The 18612-nt window shown below is 43.1% G+C and overlaps 1 protein-coding gene across 5 annotated transcripts in view; it reads right to left on the bottom strand.

Moving 5' to 3' along the window:
* Nucleotides 1–18612, bottom strand: part of ntrk2a (neurotrophic tyrosine kinase, receptor, type 2a) — a 115746-nt gene that overhangs the window by 34700 nt on the left and 62434 nt on the right. For all 5 annotated transcript variants that reach the window (XM_058069944.2, XM_058069945.2, XM_058069940.2 and 2 more), the window contains 2 exons: nucleotides 12203–12333; nucleotides 1746–1918 (listed from right to left, as the gene is read on the bottom strand). In XM_058069944.2, coding sequence (XP_057925927.2) covers nucleotides 1746–1918; nucleotides 12203–12333 — 304 coding nt within the window. The remainder of the gene's footprint in view (nucleotides 1–1745; nucleotides 1919–12202; nucleotides 12334–18612) is intronic.

Below are 18612 nucleotides of genomic sequence, written 5' to 3'. Positions count from 1 at the left end.
AAAACTGCACACAAATGGGCTGTTGGTCAGCTGATTGGCGGTTTAAGACCACAGCCTTCAAAATGAACACGGTTCCTTCACCAGGGTTGTTGAGCTGCATAAACAAGGTCCGTCGCTGCTGAGGCTAATTTTTAACTTCTTAAAAGATTCTGATGATTGGAGAAGAAAAAGACCCCAAAAATGTCACTGGGCCCCGAGCCGAAGGATCCGTTTGGCTGCCCGTCAAGACATGGGATGATTCTTGGCCCATGTGAAGGTTGTTACTGTCGAGTGCAGTCCAATAACCATCAAATGGCATCTGCCAGAGAAGGCTTTTAGAAAGAAAAAATATCCTCAAAAGGCCATTTCTCCTTCAATATCACTAAATTGGAATTTAAAAAGCTGCTTAAAAGTCATAATATTATGCAAAACACAACAAAATAGCTGGGATAGGCTCCAGCACCCCCGCGACCCTTGTGAGGATAAGCGGTAGAATATGAATGAATGTCAAAATATTGAAAAGCTGCTTAAAAGTCATAACATTATGAGAAACAAAACAACATAGCTGGGATAGGCTCCAGCACCCCCGCGATCCTTGTGAGAATAAGCGGTAGAAAATGAATGAAAAAATGAATGAATGTCAAAATATTTTAAAAAGCTGCTTAAAAGTCATAACATTATGAGAAACAAAACAACATAACTGGGATAGGCTCCAGCACCCCGCGACCCTCGTGAGGATATGCGGTAGAAAATGAATGAATGTCAAAATATTAAAAAAGCTACTTCAAAGTCATAACATTATGAGAAAAAAAACAACATAACTGGGATAGGCTCCAGCACCCCCGCGACCCTTGTGAGGATAAGCGGTAGAAAATGAATGAATGTCAAAATATTAACAAAGCTACTTCAAAGTCATAACGTTATGAAAAACAAAACAACATAACTGGGATAGGCTCCAGCACCCCCGCGACCCTCGTGGGGATATGCGGTAGAAAATGAATGAATGTCAAAATATTAAAAAAGCTACTTCAAAGTCATAACATTATGAGAAAAAAAACAACATAACTGGGATAGGCTCCAGCACCCCCGCGACCCTTGTGAGGATAAGCGGTAGAAAATGAATGAATGTCAAAATATTAAAAAAGCTACTTCAAAGTCATAACGTTATGAAAAACAAAACAACATAACTGGGATAGGCTCCAGCACCCCCGCGACCCTCGTGGGGATATGCGGTAGAAAATGAATGAATGTCAAAATATTAAAAAAGCTACTTCAAAGTCATAACATTATGAGAAACAAAACAACATAGCTGCGATAGGCTCCAGCACCCCCGCTACCCTTGTGAGGATAAGCGGTAGAAAATGAATGAATGAAAACAAACTAGCTGGGATAGGCTCCAGCACTCCCGCGACCCGTGAGGATAAACGGTAGAAAATTAATGAATGAAAAAATATTTTAAAAGCTACTTCAAAGTCATAACATTATGAGAAACAAAACATAGCTGGGATAGGCTCCAGCACCCCCGCAAACCTTGTGAGGATAAGCGGTAGAAAATGAATGGACGAATGTCAAAATATTTTTAAAAAGCTGCTTAAAAGTCATAACATTATGAGAAACAAAACAACATAGCTGGGATAGGCTCCAGCACCCCCGGTACTGGTACTGTTTGAATTAGTTCCCGCCATTAAGGCATTGTTTTTGACAGGCCTAAATCAGATATCATAATAATACCCAATAGTAGTAGTAAATAGTAGTAAAATCCCTGCCTGAGGAACTTGTTGAGGTCTCCGTGTTTCATGTACTCAAACACCATGATGAGCGGGTCGCTCTCCACGCAAACGCCGTAGAAGGTGACGATGTGTTCGTGCTGAAGGTTGGTCAGCAGCTCGGCCTCGCGGTGGAAATCCTTGCGGGCGTTTTCGCTGGCCTCTTTCAGGGTCTGACACACACACACACACACAAAGAGAGAAAACACACACATTAGCATTTTATTGAACTGATGAATGGGAAAACGGCAACACGGCGGTCTAGTGGTTAGCGCGCAGACCTCACAACTAGGAGACCAGGGTTCGATTCCACCCTCGGCTATCTCTGTGTGGAGTTTGCATGTTCTCCCCGTGCATGCGTGGGTTTTCTCCGGGTACTCCGGTTTCCTCCCACATTCCAAAAACATGCTAGGTTAATTAGCAACTCCAAATTGTCCATAGGTATGAATGTGAGTGTGAATGGTTGTTTGTCTTTATGTGCACTGTGATTGGCTGGCGACCAATCCAGGGTGTACCCCGCCTCTCGCCCAAAGACAGCTGGGATAGGCTCCAGCACCCCCCACAACCCTCGTGAGGATAAGCAATAGAAGATGAATGAATTAATTTAACTTAAACCACGCTGCACGATGGATGAGTGGTTAGCATGCAGGCCTCACAGCTAGGAGACCCGTGTTCAATTCCACCCTCGGCCATCTCTGGGTTTTCTCCGGGTACTCCGGTTTCCTCCCACATTCCAAAAACATGCTAGGTTAATTAGCGACTCCAAATTGTCCATAGGTATGAATGTGAGTGTGAATGGTTGTTTGTCTATATGTGCCCTGTGATTGGCTGGCCACCAGTCCAGGGTGTACCGATTACAGATTGTGTGTGTGTGGATGTAAAGAGAGTGTTGATGTTGATGACATTCCCAGCTTCCCTTCCATCAATAAGGAAATCTGTCATGGCGGTTGTACAACATCAATGACGCGGGAAAAATAAGCAAGATGGAAGATACAGGAAATAAAAGACAGCGAGATGGGGGCTAAGTACATATCTGAGCGCGACAAATATATGCAACTGTTTTTGTCCTACATGAATAATAGATAGAAACAAAAGCTCCTGTTACACATATAGGTTCAAAGCACAAGGACACGTTGCTAAAAAAGTTCAAGTCCGGGGGAAGGGAAAGGAAATGACCCGATGACCTCGCAGCAGCCGGAACGCTGAGATGCCAGAAAATGAGCCGGACAATAGCCCCGCCTTTTCGTTATCAACCAATCAGGTATCACGAGTCGTGAATATTATGGGCTGTAATGTGATCCGTGGTATTATTACAGAGCATAGTTGGAAACCCAATATTGAGTATATATGGGAAATATAAGAGTAGTAGAAGTGGAATAATATGGGAAGTAAGCTGACTCACTGCAACACTTTGTGAACCGAAAATGGTCACAAATGGAGTGTGCGACATCGTACACAGGGCACGTATTATTCCGGCATGGGTATACAATATCCACGTATACATGGACACAAATATTCCAATTCCATTCGTGTTATTTGCTCAAACGGAAAGAATCTAACCTTTGTATACACCTCATTCCCAAAGAAAAGTGCCAATCCGAATGAATATATAATAACAGCAAATTGCATTGGCGCAAACTGGCACCAACTGGCACTGGCCCAGTGGACTCCTAGCATCACTGGCGCAACTTGGCTCGCGCCATTACATTCCAGTGGATTCCAATAGGCGAATTGTTTGTGATATTTGGTTCCACTTGGACGAAGATTTTAAACATTTTGGAATTTTCTTGCCGCCAAACTCAATTTTTGCCACGGTTACGGGCCACCACGAGCCAGTTGGGAGGCAGTTTGAGCCATTGCATGCCACTAGGCACCTTATTGGCGACACTGGGTGCCACAGCAAATTGCATTAGCGTGAACTGCTGACACCAACTGGCACCAACTGGCACCAACTGGCACCGGCGTAGTGGACTCCTAGCATCATTGGCGCAACTTGGCTTGCACCATTTCATTCCAGTGGATTCCAATAGGCGAATTGTTTGTGATATTTGGTTCCACTTGGTGGACACTTGGACGAAGATTTTAAACATTTTGGAATTTTCTTGCCGCCAAACTCAATTTCTACCGATATTACGGGCCACCACGAGCCAATTGGGAGGCAGTTTGAGTCACTGCATGCCACTAGGAGCCACTACAAATTGCATTGGCGCAAACTGGCACCAACTGGCACCGGCCCAGTGGACTCCAAGCATCATTGGCGCAACTTGGCTCGTGCCAGTACATTCCAGTGGATTCCAATAGGCGGATGGTTTGTGATATTTTGGTTTCACTTGGTGGACACAATGTTACAGGCCACCACGAGCCAGTTGGGAGGCAGTTTGAGCCACTGCATGCCACTAGGCATCTTATTGGCAACACGAGGCACCACAGCAAATTGCATTGGCGTGAACTGCTGACACCAACTGGCACCAACTGGCACCAACTGGCACCGGCGTAGTGGACTCCTAGCATCATTGGCACAACTTGGCTCGTTCCAGTACATTCCAGTGGATTCCAATAGGCGGATTGTTTGTGATATTTGGTTCCACTTGGTGGACACTTGGATGAAGATTTTAAACAGTTTGACATTTTCTTGCCAATTTCTGACGATGTTACGAGCCACCACGAGCCAGTTGGGAGGCAGTTTGAGCCACTGCACGCCACTAGGTGCCACTGCAAATTGCATTGGCGCAAACTGGCACCAGCCCAGTGGACTCTTAGCATCATTGGTGCAACTTGGCTCGTGTCATTACATTAAATTTTTGCCGTGGTTACGGGCCACCACGAGCCAGTTGGAGCCACTGCAAATCGCACTGGCGTGAACTGGCACCAACTGGTGGACTGCTAGCATCATTGGCGCAACTTGGCTCGTGCCATTACATTCCAGTGGATTCCAATAGGCGATTGTTTGTGATATTTGGTTCCACTTGGTGGACCCTTGGATGAAGATTTTAAACATTTTGGAATTTTCTTGCCACCAAACTAAATTTTTGCCACGGTTACGGGCCACCATGAGCCAGTTGGGAGGCAGTTTGAGCCACTGCATGCCACTAGGCACCTTATTGGCGACACAAGGCACCACAGCAAATTGCATTGGCGTGAACTGCTGACACCAACTGGCACCAACTGGCACCGGCGTAGTGGACTCCTAGCATCATTGGCACAACTTGGCTCGTGCCATTACATTCCAGTGGATTCCAATAGGCGGATTGTTTGTGATATTTGGTTCCACTTGGTGGACACTTGGATGAAGATTTTAAACATTTTGACATTTTCTTGCCGCCAAACTCAATTTCTGACGATGTTACGAGCCACCACGAGCCATTTGGGAGGCAGTTTGAGCCACTGCACGCCACTAGGCTCCACTGCAAATTGCATTGGCGCAAACTGGCACCAGCCCAGTGGACTCTTAGCATCATTGGTGCAACTTGGCTCGTGCCATTACATTCAATTTTTGCCGTGGTTACGGGCCACCACGAGCCAGTTGGAGCCACTGCAAATCGCACTGGCGTGAACTGGCACCAACTGGTGGACTCCTAGCATCATTGGCGCAACTTGGCTCGTGCCATTACATTCCAGTGGATTCCAATAGGCGGATTGTTTGTGATATTTGGTTCCACTTGGTGGACCCTTGGATGAAGATTTTAAACATTTTGGAATTTTCTTGCCACCAAACTAAATTTTTGCCACGGTTACGGGCCACCATGAGCCAGTTGGGAGGCAGTTTGAGCCACTGCATGCCACTAGGCACCTTATTGGCGACACAAGGCACCACAGCAAATTGCATTGGCGTGAACTGCTGACACCAACTGGCACCAACTGGCACCGGCGTAGTGGACTCCTAGCATCATTGCCGCAACTTTGCTCGTGCCATTACATTCCAGTGGATTCCAATAGGCGGATTGTTTGTGATATTTGGTTCCACTTGGTGGACACTTGGATGAAGATTTTAAACATTTTGACATTTTCTTGCCGCCAAACTCAATTTCTGACGATGTTACGGGCCATCACGAGCCATTTGGGAGGCAGTTTGAGCCACTGCATGCCACTAGGCTCCACTGCAAATTGCATTGGCACCAACTGGCACCGGCCCAGTGGACTCTTAGCATTAATTCCTCTATTTCCAAAGGACCTACAAGATGTTCAACTCCAGAAAACAAGCTCTCATTGCAGAAAAGAAAAGTAAAAGTTGTCGGAAATGAAATTCTCCAAACGATCCCTCCATCTATTTTCTATACCGCCTATCTTATAGGGTTTGCAGGGGTATGCTGGAGCCTATCCCAGATGAAGAAAGAAATGTAAGCAAACATAAATATAAAAGCACTTTTAAACGCTCTGAATTCCAGCATCCAATACACAATATATAGTGTATACAATATAGTGGTACCTCTGAGAACTCTTAAAATGGTTGAAAAATACTACAATACAGGACTTGAAAACAATTGCCTGCACAGTTAATAATGATTTTATGATAGCCACTGTTTTTTCAATTCCAATGATTTCCTATGGGGAAAATTGTTTTGAACTCCGAAACTGTGAGGTTGACCATAAGGTCCCGGAAGATCCACACCGGATTCTTAATTAATAACAAAACAGAGGTAAGGTTTCACGATGGAGGAAGTGAGAAACCTTCACCACAACAACTCAGAGCCCACTAATGTGTTTGTGTTTAGTGCATAAAACATTCATGAAGGTGTAAAATGTGATATATTGAATTGTGGGAAGCCGTGGTAGCCATTTTGTTGTTTATTCATTTTCTATTGCTTATCCTCACGAGGGTCGCAGGAGTTGCTAGTTGCCTATCCCAGCAGTCTTGGGGGGAGAGGCGGGGTACACCCACATATAGACAAACAACCATTCACACTCACATTCATACCTATGGACAATTTGGAGTCGCTAATTAACCTAGCAGGCGGCACGGCGGTCGAGTGGTTAGTGCGCAGACCTCACAGCTAGGAGACCAGGGTTTAATTCCACCCTCGGCCACTTCTGTGTGGAGTTTGCATGTTCTCCCCGTGCATGCGTGGGTTTTCTCCGGGTACTCCGGTTTCCTCCCACATTCCAAAAACATGCTAGGTTAATTAGCGACTCCAAATTGTCCATAGGTATGAATGTGAGTGTGAATGGTTGTTTGTCTATATGTGCCCTGTGATTGGCTGGCCACCAGTCCAGGGTGTACCCCGCCTCACGCCTGAAGTCGGCTGGGATAGGCTCCAGCACCCTCTCATGAGGATAAGTGGTAGAAAATGAATGAATTAATTGTTATTTTGATGTAAAACAACCTCTTTTTGGCGGCTAGGAGACCAGGGTTCGATTCCACCCTCGGCCATCTTTGTGTGGAGTTTGCATGTTCTCCCCGTGCATGCGTGGGTTTTCTTCGGGTACTCCGGTTTCCTCCCACATTCCAAAAACATGCTAGGTTAATTAGCGACTCCAAATAGTCCATAGGTATGAATGTGAGTGTGAATGGTTGTTTGTCTATATGTGCCCTGTGATTGGCTGGCCACCAGTCCTGGGTCCAGCTGGGATAGGCTCCAGCACCAGGAAAAGCGGTAGAAAATGAATGAATGAATGAATTTTTGGAATGTGGGAGGAAACCGGAGTACCCGGAGAAAACCCGGACAAAAACCCACACAGAGATGGCCGTGTGTGTGTTTATTTCCACGGTGTGTTGGCCCACCGAGGCCCTGTTCCCATCCGAGTGAGCATTCAGAGCCGCTGCACGGTGGTCAGGCAGCGATGCGAAAAGCGAATAACAGACAGCACTGACAATAAATTGTGTGGCACTATGCAAAGTTACAGAAGTGAACAATGCAGCGTGACAGCAGCAGAGAATGAACGAGTCTCCGAATGCATCGTCGCCTGCGTGTACAGTACACACGGTACAAGTCCCCCCCCCCCGTTCGCGGTGCGCTCAAGTCCCAGAACCCATAAAAAGCAATCAACATCCTCAGGCTGGGGAATGTAGTGACTCACATTTACATGTGTTGGAAGGAAGCATTATTGAAAGCGTTCATGATTGATGGGCAACAACAGTGAAAGCACATGCATATTTGTGTTTGTTAAAAGTGTGCCTGTGATCAATGGCGCCTCGGTGTATTAATACAATACCAGTTATGGGTGAGCGGCTGATTGATAGCAGACCCTTAAGCCGGGACTATTAAAATCTGTTCCGGTGTGCGTGTGATTGTGATGTGATTGACATTCTTCTGTAATGTAGCATATATAGCAAAGTGCAAGGTAATTATGGACAAGTCATTAGCAACAACGGATAGGCGGATTGTTTGTGATATTTGGACACTTGAATGAAGATTTTAAAAATTTTGACATTTTCTTGCCGCCAAACTCAATTTCTGCAGATGTTACGAGCCACCACGAGCCAGTTGGGAGGCAGTTTGAGCCACTGCATGCCACTAGGCACCTTATTGGCGACACTGGGTGCCACAGCAAATTGCATTGGCGTGAACTGCTGACACCAACTGGCACCGGCGTAGTGGACTCCTAGCATCATTGCTGCAACTTGGCTCGTGCCATTACATTCCAGTGGATTCCAATAGGCGGATTGTTTGTGATATTTGGTTCCACTTGGTGGACACTTGGATGACGATTTTAAACATTTTGAAATTTTCTTGCCGCCAAACTCAATTTCTGCAGATGTTACGGGCCACCACGAGTCATTTGGGAGGCAGTTTGAGCCACTGCACGCCACTAGGCACCTTATTGGCAACAGTTCATTCAGTTGTGGGGGGGTGGGGTGCTGGAGCCTATCCCAGCTGTCTTCGGGCGAGAGGCGGGGTACACCTTGGACCGGTCGCCAGCCAATCACAGGGCACATATAGACAAACAACCATTCACACTCACATTCATACCTATGGACAATTTGGAGTCGCTAATTAACCTAGCATGTTTTTGGAATGTGGGAGGAAAAACCGGAGTTTCCGGAGAAAACCCACGCATGCACGGGGAGAACATGCAAACTCCACACAGAGATAGCCGAGAGTGGAATTGAACTTGGGTCTCCTAGCTGTGAGGCCTGCGCGCTAAACACTCTCCACCATGCAGCATGCTAGGTTAATTAGCGACTCCAAAAGACAGCTGGGATAGGCTCCAGCACCCTTGTGACCCTCGAATGAATGAATGAATGAAACGATATCGCATTTTTAGGTTGATATCGGTAACGATAATTATCGGACATCTTTGATTTTATGTATTATTAATGTATTAATGTATTATTTATTAATTAATTAATAAAAAAACATATTTAGAAGGTTTTGTATGCTCAACCTGAAAATATTAAATGTATAAATATCAAATCCTACGGTTGGGTCTGGAGCCAAAACGGCAATAAACAAGGGATGACTGTATGAAAACCTCTGATCCTGATATATGGATATATGGATATATGGATATATGGATATATGAAAATATACAAATTCTGGCCAAGTTTCATACAATTAGCTGTACAAATAACCACAATGTACACGCTTGGTGCCTCGAGGGAAAAATGTCTCTTTAACAAAATAAAAGCTTATTTGATTGAGCCTTTTACGTCTGTGGGTTGTTTTCTGTATTTCTGCCAGCCATCCCATAATATTCAAAAGGTTGATGCAGCAAAAAGCAGGAGGAGGAGGAGGAGGAGGAACCCTGGAGTGAAACAGTGACTCACAGCATTCCAGCACAGTGGGACGGGGGGCCGTGGGGTAGAAGAACATGGTACATTAACTAATTGGGGGAAAAAGTCTAATCAATGGCCCGTCTCTAATTAATTCATGATTAATCCACATTCATGAGCCAGCAGGTTTAGAAATGTATCTTTCTAAGCAGATTGATGATGACATGATCAAATATATGATGCTTTACTTCAACAATGGTTAAACAGACACAGGAAGTGGAGGATGTGGAAAAGGGGGGTGGGGGGGGGCCGGGGTAGGGGGTCTCTTCCAGGTCATGTATTGTTAATGAGAAGTCTTTTCTCAGTTAGATTAGGTTTCACCGCACACCAAGCATCCTGGATGGAGAGACGGATGAACGGATAAATAGGATTTTCCGGGAGCTTCAACTTAACTCGGAAGTCTGCGGTTTTAAGTCGAATTTGACGGATTGCTGGCGACAAATTGCAAACGATAAACGAGTCGAGGCAGGAATAAGAAGGGTGATGATTTTTAAAAACACCTTGTCATATACAAATTGTTATTATTATTATTATTTGATATAACATGAACTGTTAGAAAGCCCATAATTTACATTGTATTGTATGTTCAGCTTAAAGTGCAGTGTTCAAAATTACATATTTATATTTAGTATACAGAAAACGCATTAATATTAATTTCATAAACATTGTGACTGTTAGAAAGCCCATCATTTACATTGCATTGTATGTTCGGCTTAGAGTGTCGTTTGTCCTATGGTGTTCAGCAGTCAGTAAACGCACCACAGTGCGGGACGTTTTTTTTCGGTTGAACAATATATAGATCTCTGAGCCTTATTGCGCCTCAAACATCATATCACCGGCTTGATTCTGTGCGTGAATGCATAAAGGTGAGTTTTTTGGCTTATTGTGGGAGCTGTGGGGTAGTTTGGTCACCCTTTTCACAAAGTTAGGCTCCCTTTTCATCGGTGCTAATATCAGTATTTAAGCTAACTATGATTAAGCTAACAACGGTTACTATACTGAGTGTCATGTTTGCTTGTTTTCTTTGTTGAATTTCTGTGTGTGGCGTGCCTTTAGCTCATCATTATACTTGTGTAATATGAGTTACATTACGTTATTTATCATTTATTGTGTATTTGTCTTTGTATGTATGTCTCATCGGTAACACATCATAACCTAAATAAAATCACCAAAAGAGGACAACCTCCTGGGAGACGATCTCACAACCCGAGAAGCCTCTCCGCTACATGAACCCTTAGCTAGGACTTAGATATATATAAACAATATAAAACAATATTAAATTTTACTTCAGCTGAAATACACTTGTCACAAATTGTATTTATTGCTAACAAAGTGAAACACTTTCCTACATGAACGCACCTTTGTGTTCCGTTATGCTTTAGGGTCATGTGATAATGTCCCCAACCAATTGGAATGTCTACATTGTGGTTGTAATCATTAAAGCGGACCTATTATGCTCATTTTTTTGTCCCTTTGTATTGAATTATGGAGTACTATAGAGCAGCGATGCACAATAACACAGGAAGCTTTCTAGATCTTCCAGACGCTGCACCCCTTCCTCCGGCATTTCTATGAATTTGTTTATTATTTGTATTTCATTCCATGTCACACTCCGAAACGCTCCCGAGGACCTCCGGACTGCTACCGAGCCAATCAGAGAACTTGGGTGGGCGGGTGTTAAGAGCACATAAGCAATGAGAATTAGCTAAGGTTTAGTAAGATTGCATTTTCAGCCAATCAGAGAACTTGGGTGGGCGGGTGTTTAGAACACATAAGCAATGAGAATTAGCTAAGGTTTCGTAAGATTGCGTTTTCGGCCAATCAGAACTTGGGTGGGCGGGTGTTTAGAGCACATAAGCAATGAGGATTAGCTAAGATTTAGTAAGATTGTGTTTTCGGCCAATCAGAACTTGGGTGGGCGGGTGTTTCGAGCACATAAGCAATGAGGATTAGCTAAGATTTAGTAAGATTGCGTTTTCAGCCAATCAGAACTTGGGTGGGCGGGTGTTTAGAGCACATAAGCAATGAGAATTAGCTAAAATTGAGTAAAATTGCGTTTTCGGCCAATCAGAGAACTTGGGTGGGCGGGTGTTTAGAGCACATAAGCAATGAGAATTAGCTAAGGTTTAGTAAGATTGCATTTTCAGCCAATCAGAACTTGGGTAGGCGGGTGCTTAGAGCACATAAGCAATGAGAATTGGCTAAGATTTAGTAAGATTGTGTTTTCGGCCAATCAGAGAACTTGGGTAGGCGGGTGTTTCGAGCACATAAGCAATGAGAATTAGCTAAGATTTAGTAAGATTGTATTTTCAGCCAATCAGAACTTGGGTGGGCGGGTGTTTAGAGCACATAAGCAATGAGGATTGGCTAAAGGGCGAGTAATGCAATACTTACTTTTACTAGTAACTAGTTACTTTTGTTGTGAAGTAACTTGAAAAAGGAACTAGTAACTATAACTAATTACTTTTTTAAAGTAACGTGCCCAACACGGGTCATGGGTGGCTCCTCCCCCTCTTAATTTTTCATCAAAGCGTGACACACACCTCTAAAAAATTCGAACCTTACATCAATAGTAACATGAGTTGTGATTGGTTGTTTTTTTTCCCTCCATTTTTGAAGATTGAACACTTTCAATGTGGCATCAAACGTTATTTGCATGCCGACTTCATCTAACCCGCACAGAACAATGAGCAATTTCATGTGGTTAAAATTGCCAGATGACACCATTTGATGTGCGGCACGTTACCTTGACGGCCACCAGTATCTTCTCCTGGTCAGGTGACAGGTTGTAGCATTCGGCGAGGAAGACTTTGCCGAAGGCTCCTTCTCCCAGTTCCCTCTTGAGCACGATATTGTGTCTCTTGATATGCTGGACAACTGGTGGACACAAGAAAACAGAATTCCCAGTTTACTTGAAGTCACCACATTGGAGAATTAGGGGCATGGAGTCACGGAATCAAGCATTATTATGATTATGTTGTGATGTATTAACTTATATTTCAGGCCTTAATATAATAATTTATTGGGGACTTTAATGGCATTTTAATGACATATATAACAAGTTTCCTTGGAGCTATGTTGTCCTCCCCACTTTCTCATGCTCTCCAAATCATTATAACAGTTTAAAAATAAATCAAAAACCATACAAAGGCTATATATATATGATATTACCAAGCATGATATGCGGCGTATCTGTTTGTGGGCTGTGTGTGTAATCTCACTGCCTTCTCTTCACCCACAGTTGAATCACTCCACAAACCTGCTTTCTGTTGCTAGGCAACCAGCGACTCCACGTCTGCTAATTTGGAGAGAACGTTTAACATCTCACCATGCCGATCCTGCTGCTGCTGCTGCTGCTCTGCTTTATTCCACACGGTGCGGTGACCTCACTAAGACATGGCGCCCGTAAATATATATGGGCAACCCCCCCCCCCCCAGCCTGTCCCCACCACCGCTTGTTGAGATTGATCGTTTATTGTTCACATTAAGATCCATCGATTTACACGGCAAAGCGAGAGACACAGAAACACGGTAAGCGAGAGATAACCAACCAGTTTGGAGTCTAGGGTTATCGTCATCGTGGTGGCCCATAGTCAGTAGTCATGCCATTATACAGTTATCTTAATTATACACCATATTAAGTTCAAGTACCATTAAGATATCAACGCGGGGGTGCTGGAGCCTATCCCAGCAATGTTGTTTTGTTTGTCATAATGTCATGACTTTGAAGTAGCTTTTTAATTATTTTGACATTCATTCATTCATTTTCTACCGCTTATCCTCACATGGGTCGAGGAGCTGCTGGAGCCTATCCCAGCTATGTTGTTTTGTTTCTCATAATTTTATGACTTTTAAGCAGCTTTCTTAATGTTTTGACATTCATTCATTCATTCTCTTTCGCTTATCCTCACAAGGGTCGCGGGAATGCTGGAGCCTATCCCAGCTATGTTGTTTGATTTCTCATGTTATGACTTTTAAGCAGCTTTTTTAATATTTAGACATTCATTCATTCATTTTCTACCGCTTATCCTTACGAGGGTCGAGGGGGTGCTGGAGCCTATCAGAGGCTATGTTGTTTTGTTTTTTATCATAATGTTATGACTTTGAAGCAGCTTTTTTAATATTTTGACGTTCATTCATTTTCTACCGCTTATCCTCACGAAGGTCGCGGGGGTGCTGGAGCCTATCCCAGCTATGTTGTTTTGTTTCTCATAATGTTATGACTTTTAATCAGCTTTTTAAATATTTAGACATTCATTCATTTATTCATTCATTTTCTACCGCTTATCCTCACAAAGGTCGCGGGGGTGCTGGAGCCTATCCCAGCTATGTTGTTTTGTTTCTCATAATGTTATGACTTTTAATCAGCTTTTTAAATATTTTGACATTCATTCATTTTCTACCGCTTATCCTCACATGGGTTGCGGGGGTGCTGGAGCCTATCCCAGCTATGTTGTTTTGTTTCTCATAATGTTATGACTTTTAAGCAACTTTTTTAATATTTTGACATTCATTCCTTAATATTCTACCACTTATCCTCACGAGGGTCGCGGGGGTGCTGGAGCCTATCCCAGCTATGTTGTTTTGTTTCTCATAATGTTATGACTTTTAATCAGCTTTTTAAATATTTAGACATTCATTCATATATTCATTCATTTTCTACCGCTTATCCTCACGAAGGTCGCGGGGGTGCTGGAGCCTATCCCAGCTATGTTGTTTTGTTCCTCATAATGTTATGACTTTTAATCAGCTTTTTAAATATTTTGACATTCATTCATTTTCTACCGCTTATCCTCACATGGGTCGCGGGGGTGCTGGAGCCTATCCCAGCTATGTTGTTTTGTTTCTCATAATGTTATGACTTTTAAGCAGCTTTCTTAATGTTTTGACATTCATTCATTCATTTTCTACCGCTTATCCTCACGAGGGTCGTGGGGGTGCTGGAGTCTATCCCAGCTATGTTGTTTTGTTTCTCATAATGTTATGACTTTTAATCAGCTTTTTAAATATTTAGACATTCATTCATTTATTCATTCATTTTCTACCGCTTATCCTCACAAAGGTCGTGGGGGTGCTGGAGCCTATCCCAGCTATGGTGTTTTGTTTCTCATAATGTTATGACTTTTAATCAGCTTTTTAAATATTTTGACATTCATTCATTTTCTACCGCTTATCCTCACATGGGTCGCGGGGGTGCTGGAGCCTATCCCAGCTATGTTGTTTTGTTTCTCATAATGTTATGACTTTTAAGCAGCTTTTTTAAAAATATTTTGACATTATTTACGTAAAATTGCATCTGTTTTCTTCAATATTTCCCATTTATTTCAACTCTCTTTATAGTTATATAAAGTTATATAAGTTATATGTAGTATTCTGGTCACTAGGTGTCAGTAATGTTACATTGATGAGCAAAAGCAGTATCGGCCACAAATATCTGCCCAAGCAAAATCGTCCCGTAAAAAAAAACCATATCGGTATGTATATATATATCGGTATCGGTATATGATATGAAAAAAACCCAACATAAAATCACCTTCATTTAGGCAAAAACGTATTCATGATAAAACCGCTGGAACCACAACAAGCAGCATCACTAAGCTAAAAGCTGGTGGTGCTTTCGTGTGGGACGCCATATTGTTGGTGCAGCCACAATTCCCAGGTCAACACACCACACAAACCCCAGCGAGCCTCTAAAGTCCACTTAACCAGCTGATCACCTCACCGCACGATGAAACATTTAGCCACACTCTTTAATCAACGCTCACATTGTGGCTGCGATGACGTCATCTCCGTTTTCTTTCAATTGACGGCGCCACATCTTCAAGGAAGCAAGTTATCCTCGTTCCGTGCCTTTAAATAACGTGTTAATCCCGGATTAACCTGGCCGTCGATGTCAATTTGACTTTTCCGACAATTCATTTTGAGACTTCACCTCATGCACGGTGCCATAAATCAATGCCGCTCTCTCCAATCAGCATCCTTATAATGTGTCCCCTTTAACTAAACGCCCCTCCCCCTAATAAAAATCACTGTGTCTCACTCTGTCTTTTATTTAACATCTCAGTGGCCTGTTGTTTACTCCCGTCTTGCTTTTTAATTAACATGCCCCCCCATGATTTGCATCCTGGCAGGCACATTATCTCTCTCACTCTTCAACTGCGGCGTTCCATCGGGTGTTTGCGGTGATGATGATGATGATGATGATGAGCTATTCATCACCTTTGCTCCAACTTCATCGACATCTTTCCTGTGTGAAATTGAAATTTCTCACACATTTCAACACGCTCTGCAGTACGCTCCCTGTACCTTGAGGGTGTTTGGTCCCCCTTTTAGGGGCCTGGCAAGTACATGTCTAGTAAAATTGGACAAGATTGGCCGAAAAACATGGACGCCAAAAAGTAAAATGTCTTTTAAAGGAGCACAGGCCAACTAAAAATGCTCTTACAACCAGCAAAAATGGAAAAATCAGCAGTAATTTGACAAGAATAAAGTAAATATATTAAGATAAAAAGTAATTTAATTTTGTGAAATAAGGAAATGTATAATGAGGAAAAAAAAACATGGACGCCAAAAAGTAAAATGTCTTTTAAAGGAGCACAGGCCAACTAAAAATGCTCTTACAACCAGCAAAAATGGAAAAATCAGCAGTAATTTTCCAAGAATAAAGTAAATATTTTAAGATAAAAAGTAATTAAATTTTGTGACATAAGGAAATGTATAATGAGGATAAAAAAAAAAATCATGGGCTGCCCGCACGGTGGAGGAGTGGTTAGCTCGCAGGCCACACAGCTAGGAGAGACAAGTTCGATTCCACCCTCTGTGTGGAGTTTGCATGCGTGGGTTTTCTCCGGGTACTACGGTTTCCTCCCACATTCCAAAAACATGCTAAGTTAATTAGCGACTCCAAATTGTCCATAGGTATGAATGTGAGTGTGAATGGTTGTTTGTCAAAATAACAATTTATTAATTCATTCATTTTCTACCACTTATCCTCATGAGGGGGTGCTGGAGCCTATCCCAGCCAACTTCAGGCGAGAGGCGGGGTACACCCTGGACTGGTGGCCAGCCAATCACAGGGCACATATAGACAAACAACCATTCACACTCACATTCATACAATTTGGAGTCGCTAATTAACCTAGCATGTTTTTGGAATGTGGGAGGAAAAACCGGAGTACCCGGAGAAAACCCACGCATGCACGGGGAGAACATGCAAACTCCACACAGAGATGGCCGAGGGTGGGAATTGAACCCTAGTCTCCTGGCTGTGAGGCCTGCGCACTAACCACTCGTTCGCTATGCAGCCATCACAATAAGTTAATTCCCGCGAACTAGGATTGGATATTTACAAGTAGAACATTATTAGAGCCCTGTGGACATGAAATAGCACCCCTATAGTTGCCTTTTCTACTCATATTTGGAGTCGCCAATTAACCTAGCATGTTTTTGGAATGTGGGAGGAAACCGGAGTACCTGGAAAAAAACCCACACAAGCACGGGGAGAACATGCAAACTCCACACAGAGATGGCCGAGGGTGGGAATTGAACGCTGGTTTCCTAGCTATGAGGTCTGCGTGCTAACCACTCGTCCACCGTGCCGCCTTAGAGTCAATTAGACTTTACAAATTACAACCGTACACAATCAAAAATACACCCTGTGATTAAATCTTGCTAACAATTTTTATTCTGCAGCATGAACAGAAGGCTCCTGGAAGTTGCCATGGTAAAATAGCTACCGTTGTCATGGCAATGACCTTGTCGCTGTCTAGCTGTCTACTCCAGAGCGAATGAACAGGAAGCTAGCACGTGTTGAGTGACCCAACACACATCACACGGAGATATCATTCATAAAAATAAACATATACAGGTCATATTTCCTTCATGTATGACACACCGCCTTATATATATATATATATATACATATATATATATATATATATATATATTACCGACACATGTCGTTTAACTGGAACAGAGCAGAAAAGCCATAATGCATGTAATAAACACACACACTAGTATTGACCTGCTCCATCAATGTGACATTATGATTATTGGCAAGTCATAAAAGCTTTTACAGCCTGCGACCTTGTGTGTGTGTGTCATTAAGGGAGGTGCAGTGGTTGGGGGGGGGCATAATAATGGAAAATGGGGGGGGGGGGGGGGTGACCTCTCAAGGCCTGCAACAGAAGCGAGAGCAAGACCGGGATTTACTACATAAGAGAAGAATAAAAGCAGAGTCAATCAATGACAGTCAATATTATATGTGCGTGTTGTCTGTATATTAAAGCCATTAAAAGTAATACTCCGGGAGCTTTAGACGGTTTGATGCCGAGCATATCGACTTATTATTTGTTTTTCGGGCCCCCGATGGCAGCCCTTATGATTGAACTTTATGATCTTGCGCCATGTAAATTGTTTTTCAGAATGATGGGAAGACATTTTGTCATCCATTATGCTCCATGCCCCATTAAGACTAATAACACCGAAAAGTTAAGATTGATGTGAAGCTTCATTTAACAATTAATCACCGACGATACGGAAGGTCAGGAACCATATTTGGGAACTTGTGTAAGAGTTTAAACTGGAGTGAAACCATGTATTTTCTCTCAGCCAATCAACAAGAGAATAATAATAATAATAATCATCATCATTTCTACCGCTTTTTCCTCACGAGGGTCGCGGGGGTTGCTGGAGCCTATCCCAGCTGTCTTGGGGCGAGAAGCGGGGTACACCCTGGACTGGTGGCCAGCCAATCACAGGGCACATATAGACAAACAACCATTCACACTCACATTCATACCTATGGACAATTTGGAGTTGCCAATTAACTTAGCATGTTTTTGGAATTGAATGCATCCCATAATCAGTTCCCAGTTCCACATCTCCAAAAGGAGTAGGAAGAAGCAAAGCTTATTAAATCCTACCCCTCCATCTGGTACTTTTACAATCAGTAACTGTTACATTTGTTCACTTCCTGCTTTCCTAATATAGTTGTAAGTTTTTTTTCATTCATTCATTCATTCATTCATTTTCTACCGCTTATCCTCACGAGGGTCGCGGGGGTTGCTGGAGCCTATCCCAGCTGTCTTGGGGCGAGAAGCGAGGTACACCCTGGACTGGTGGCCAGCCAATCACAGTGCACATATAGACAAACAA

This window comes from Doryrhamphus excisus, linkage group LG3 (genome assembly GCF_037039965.1).
Source record: "Doryrhamphus excisus strain RoL-2023G ecotype Guam linkage group LG3, RoL_Dexc_Guam_v1.1, whole genome shotgun sequence".
NCBI classification, from domain to species: Eukaryota; Metazoa; Chordata; class Actinopteri; order Syngnathiformes; family Syngnathidae; genus Doryrhamphus; species Doryrhamphus excisus.
This window is presented reverse-complemented; position numbering and strand designations above follow the sequence as displayed.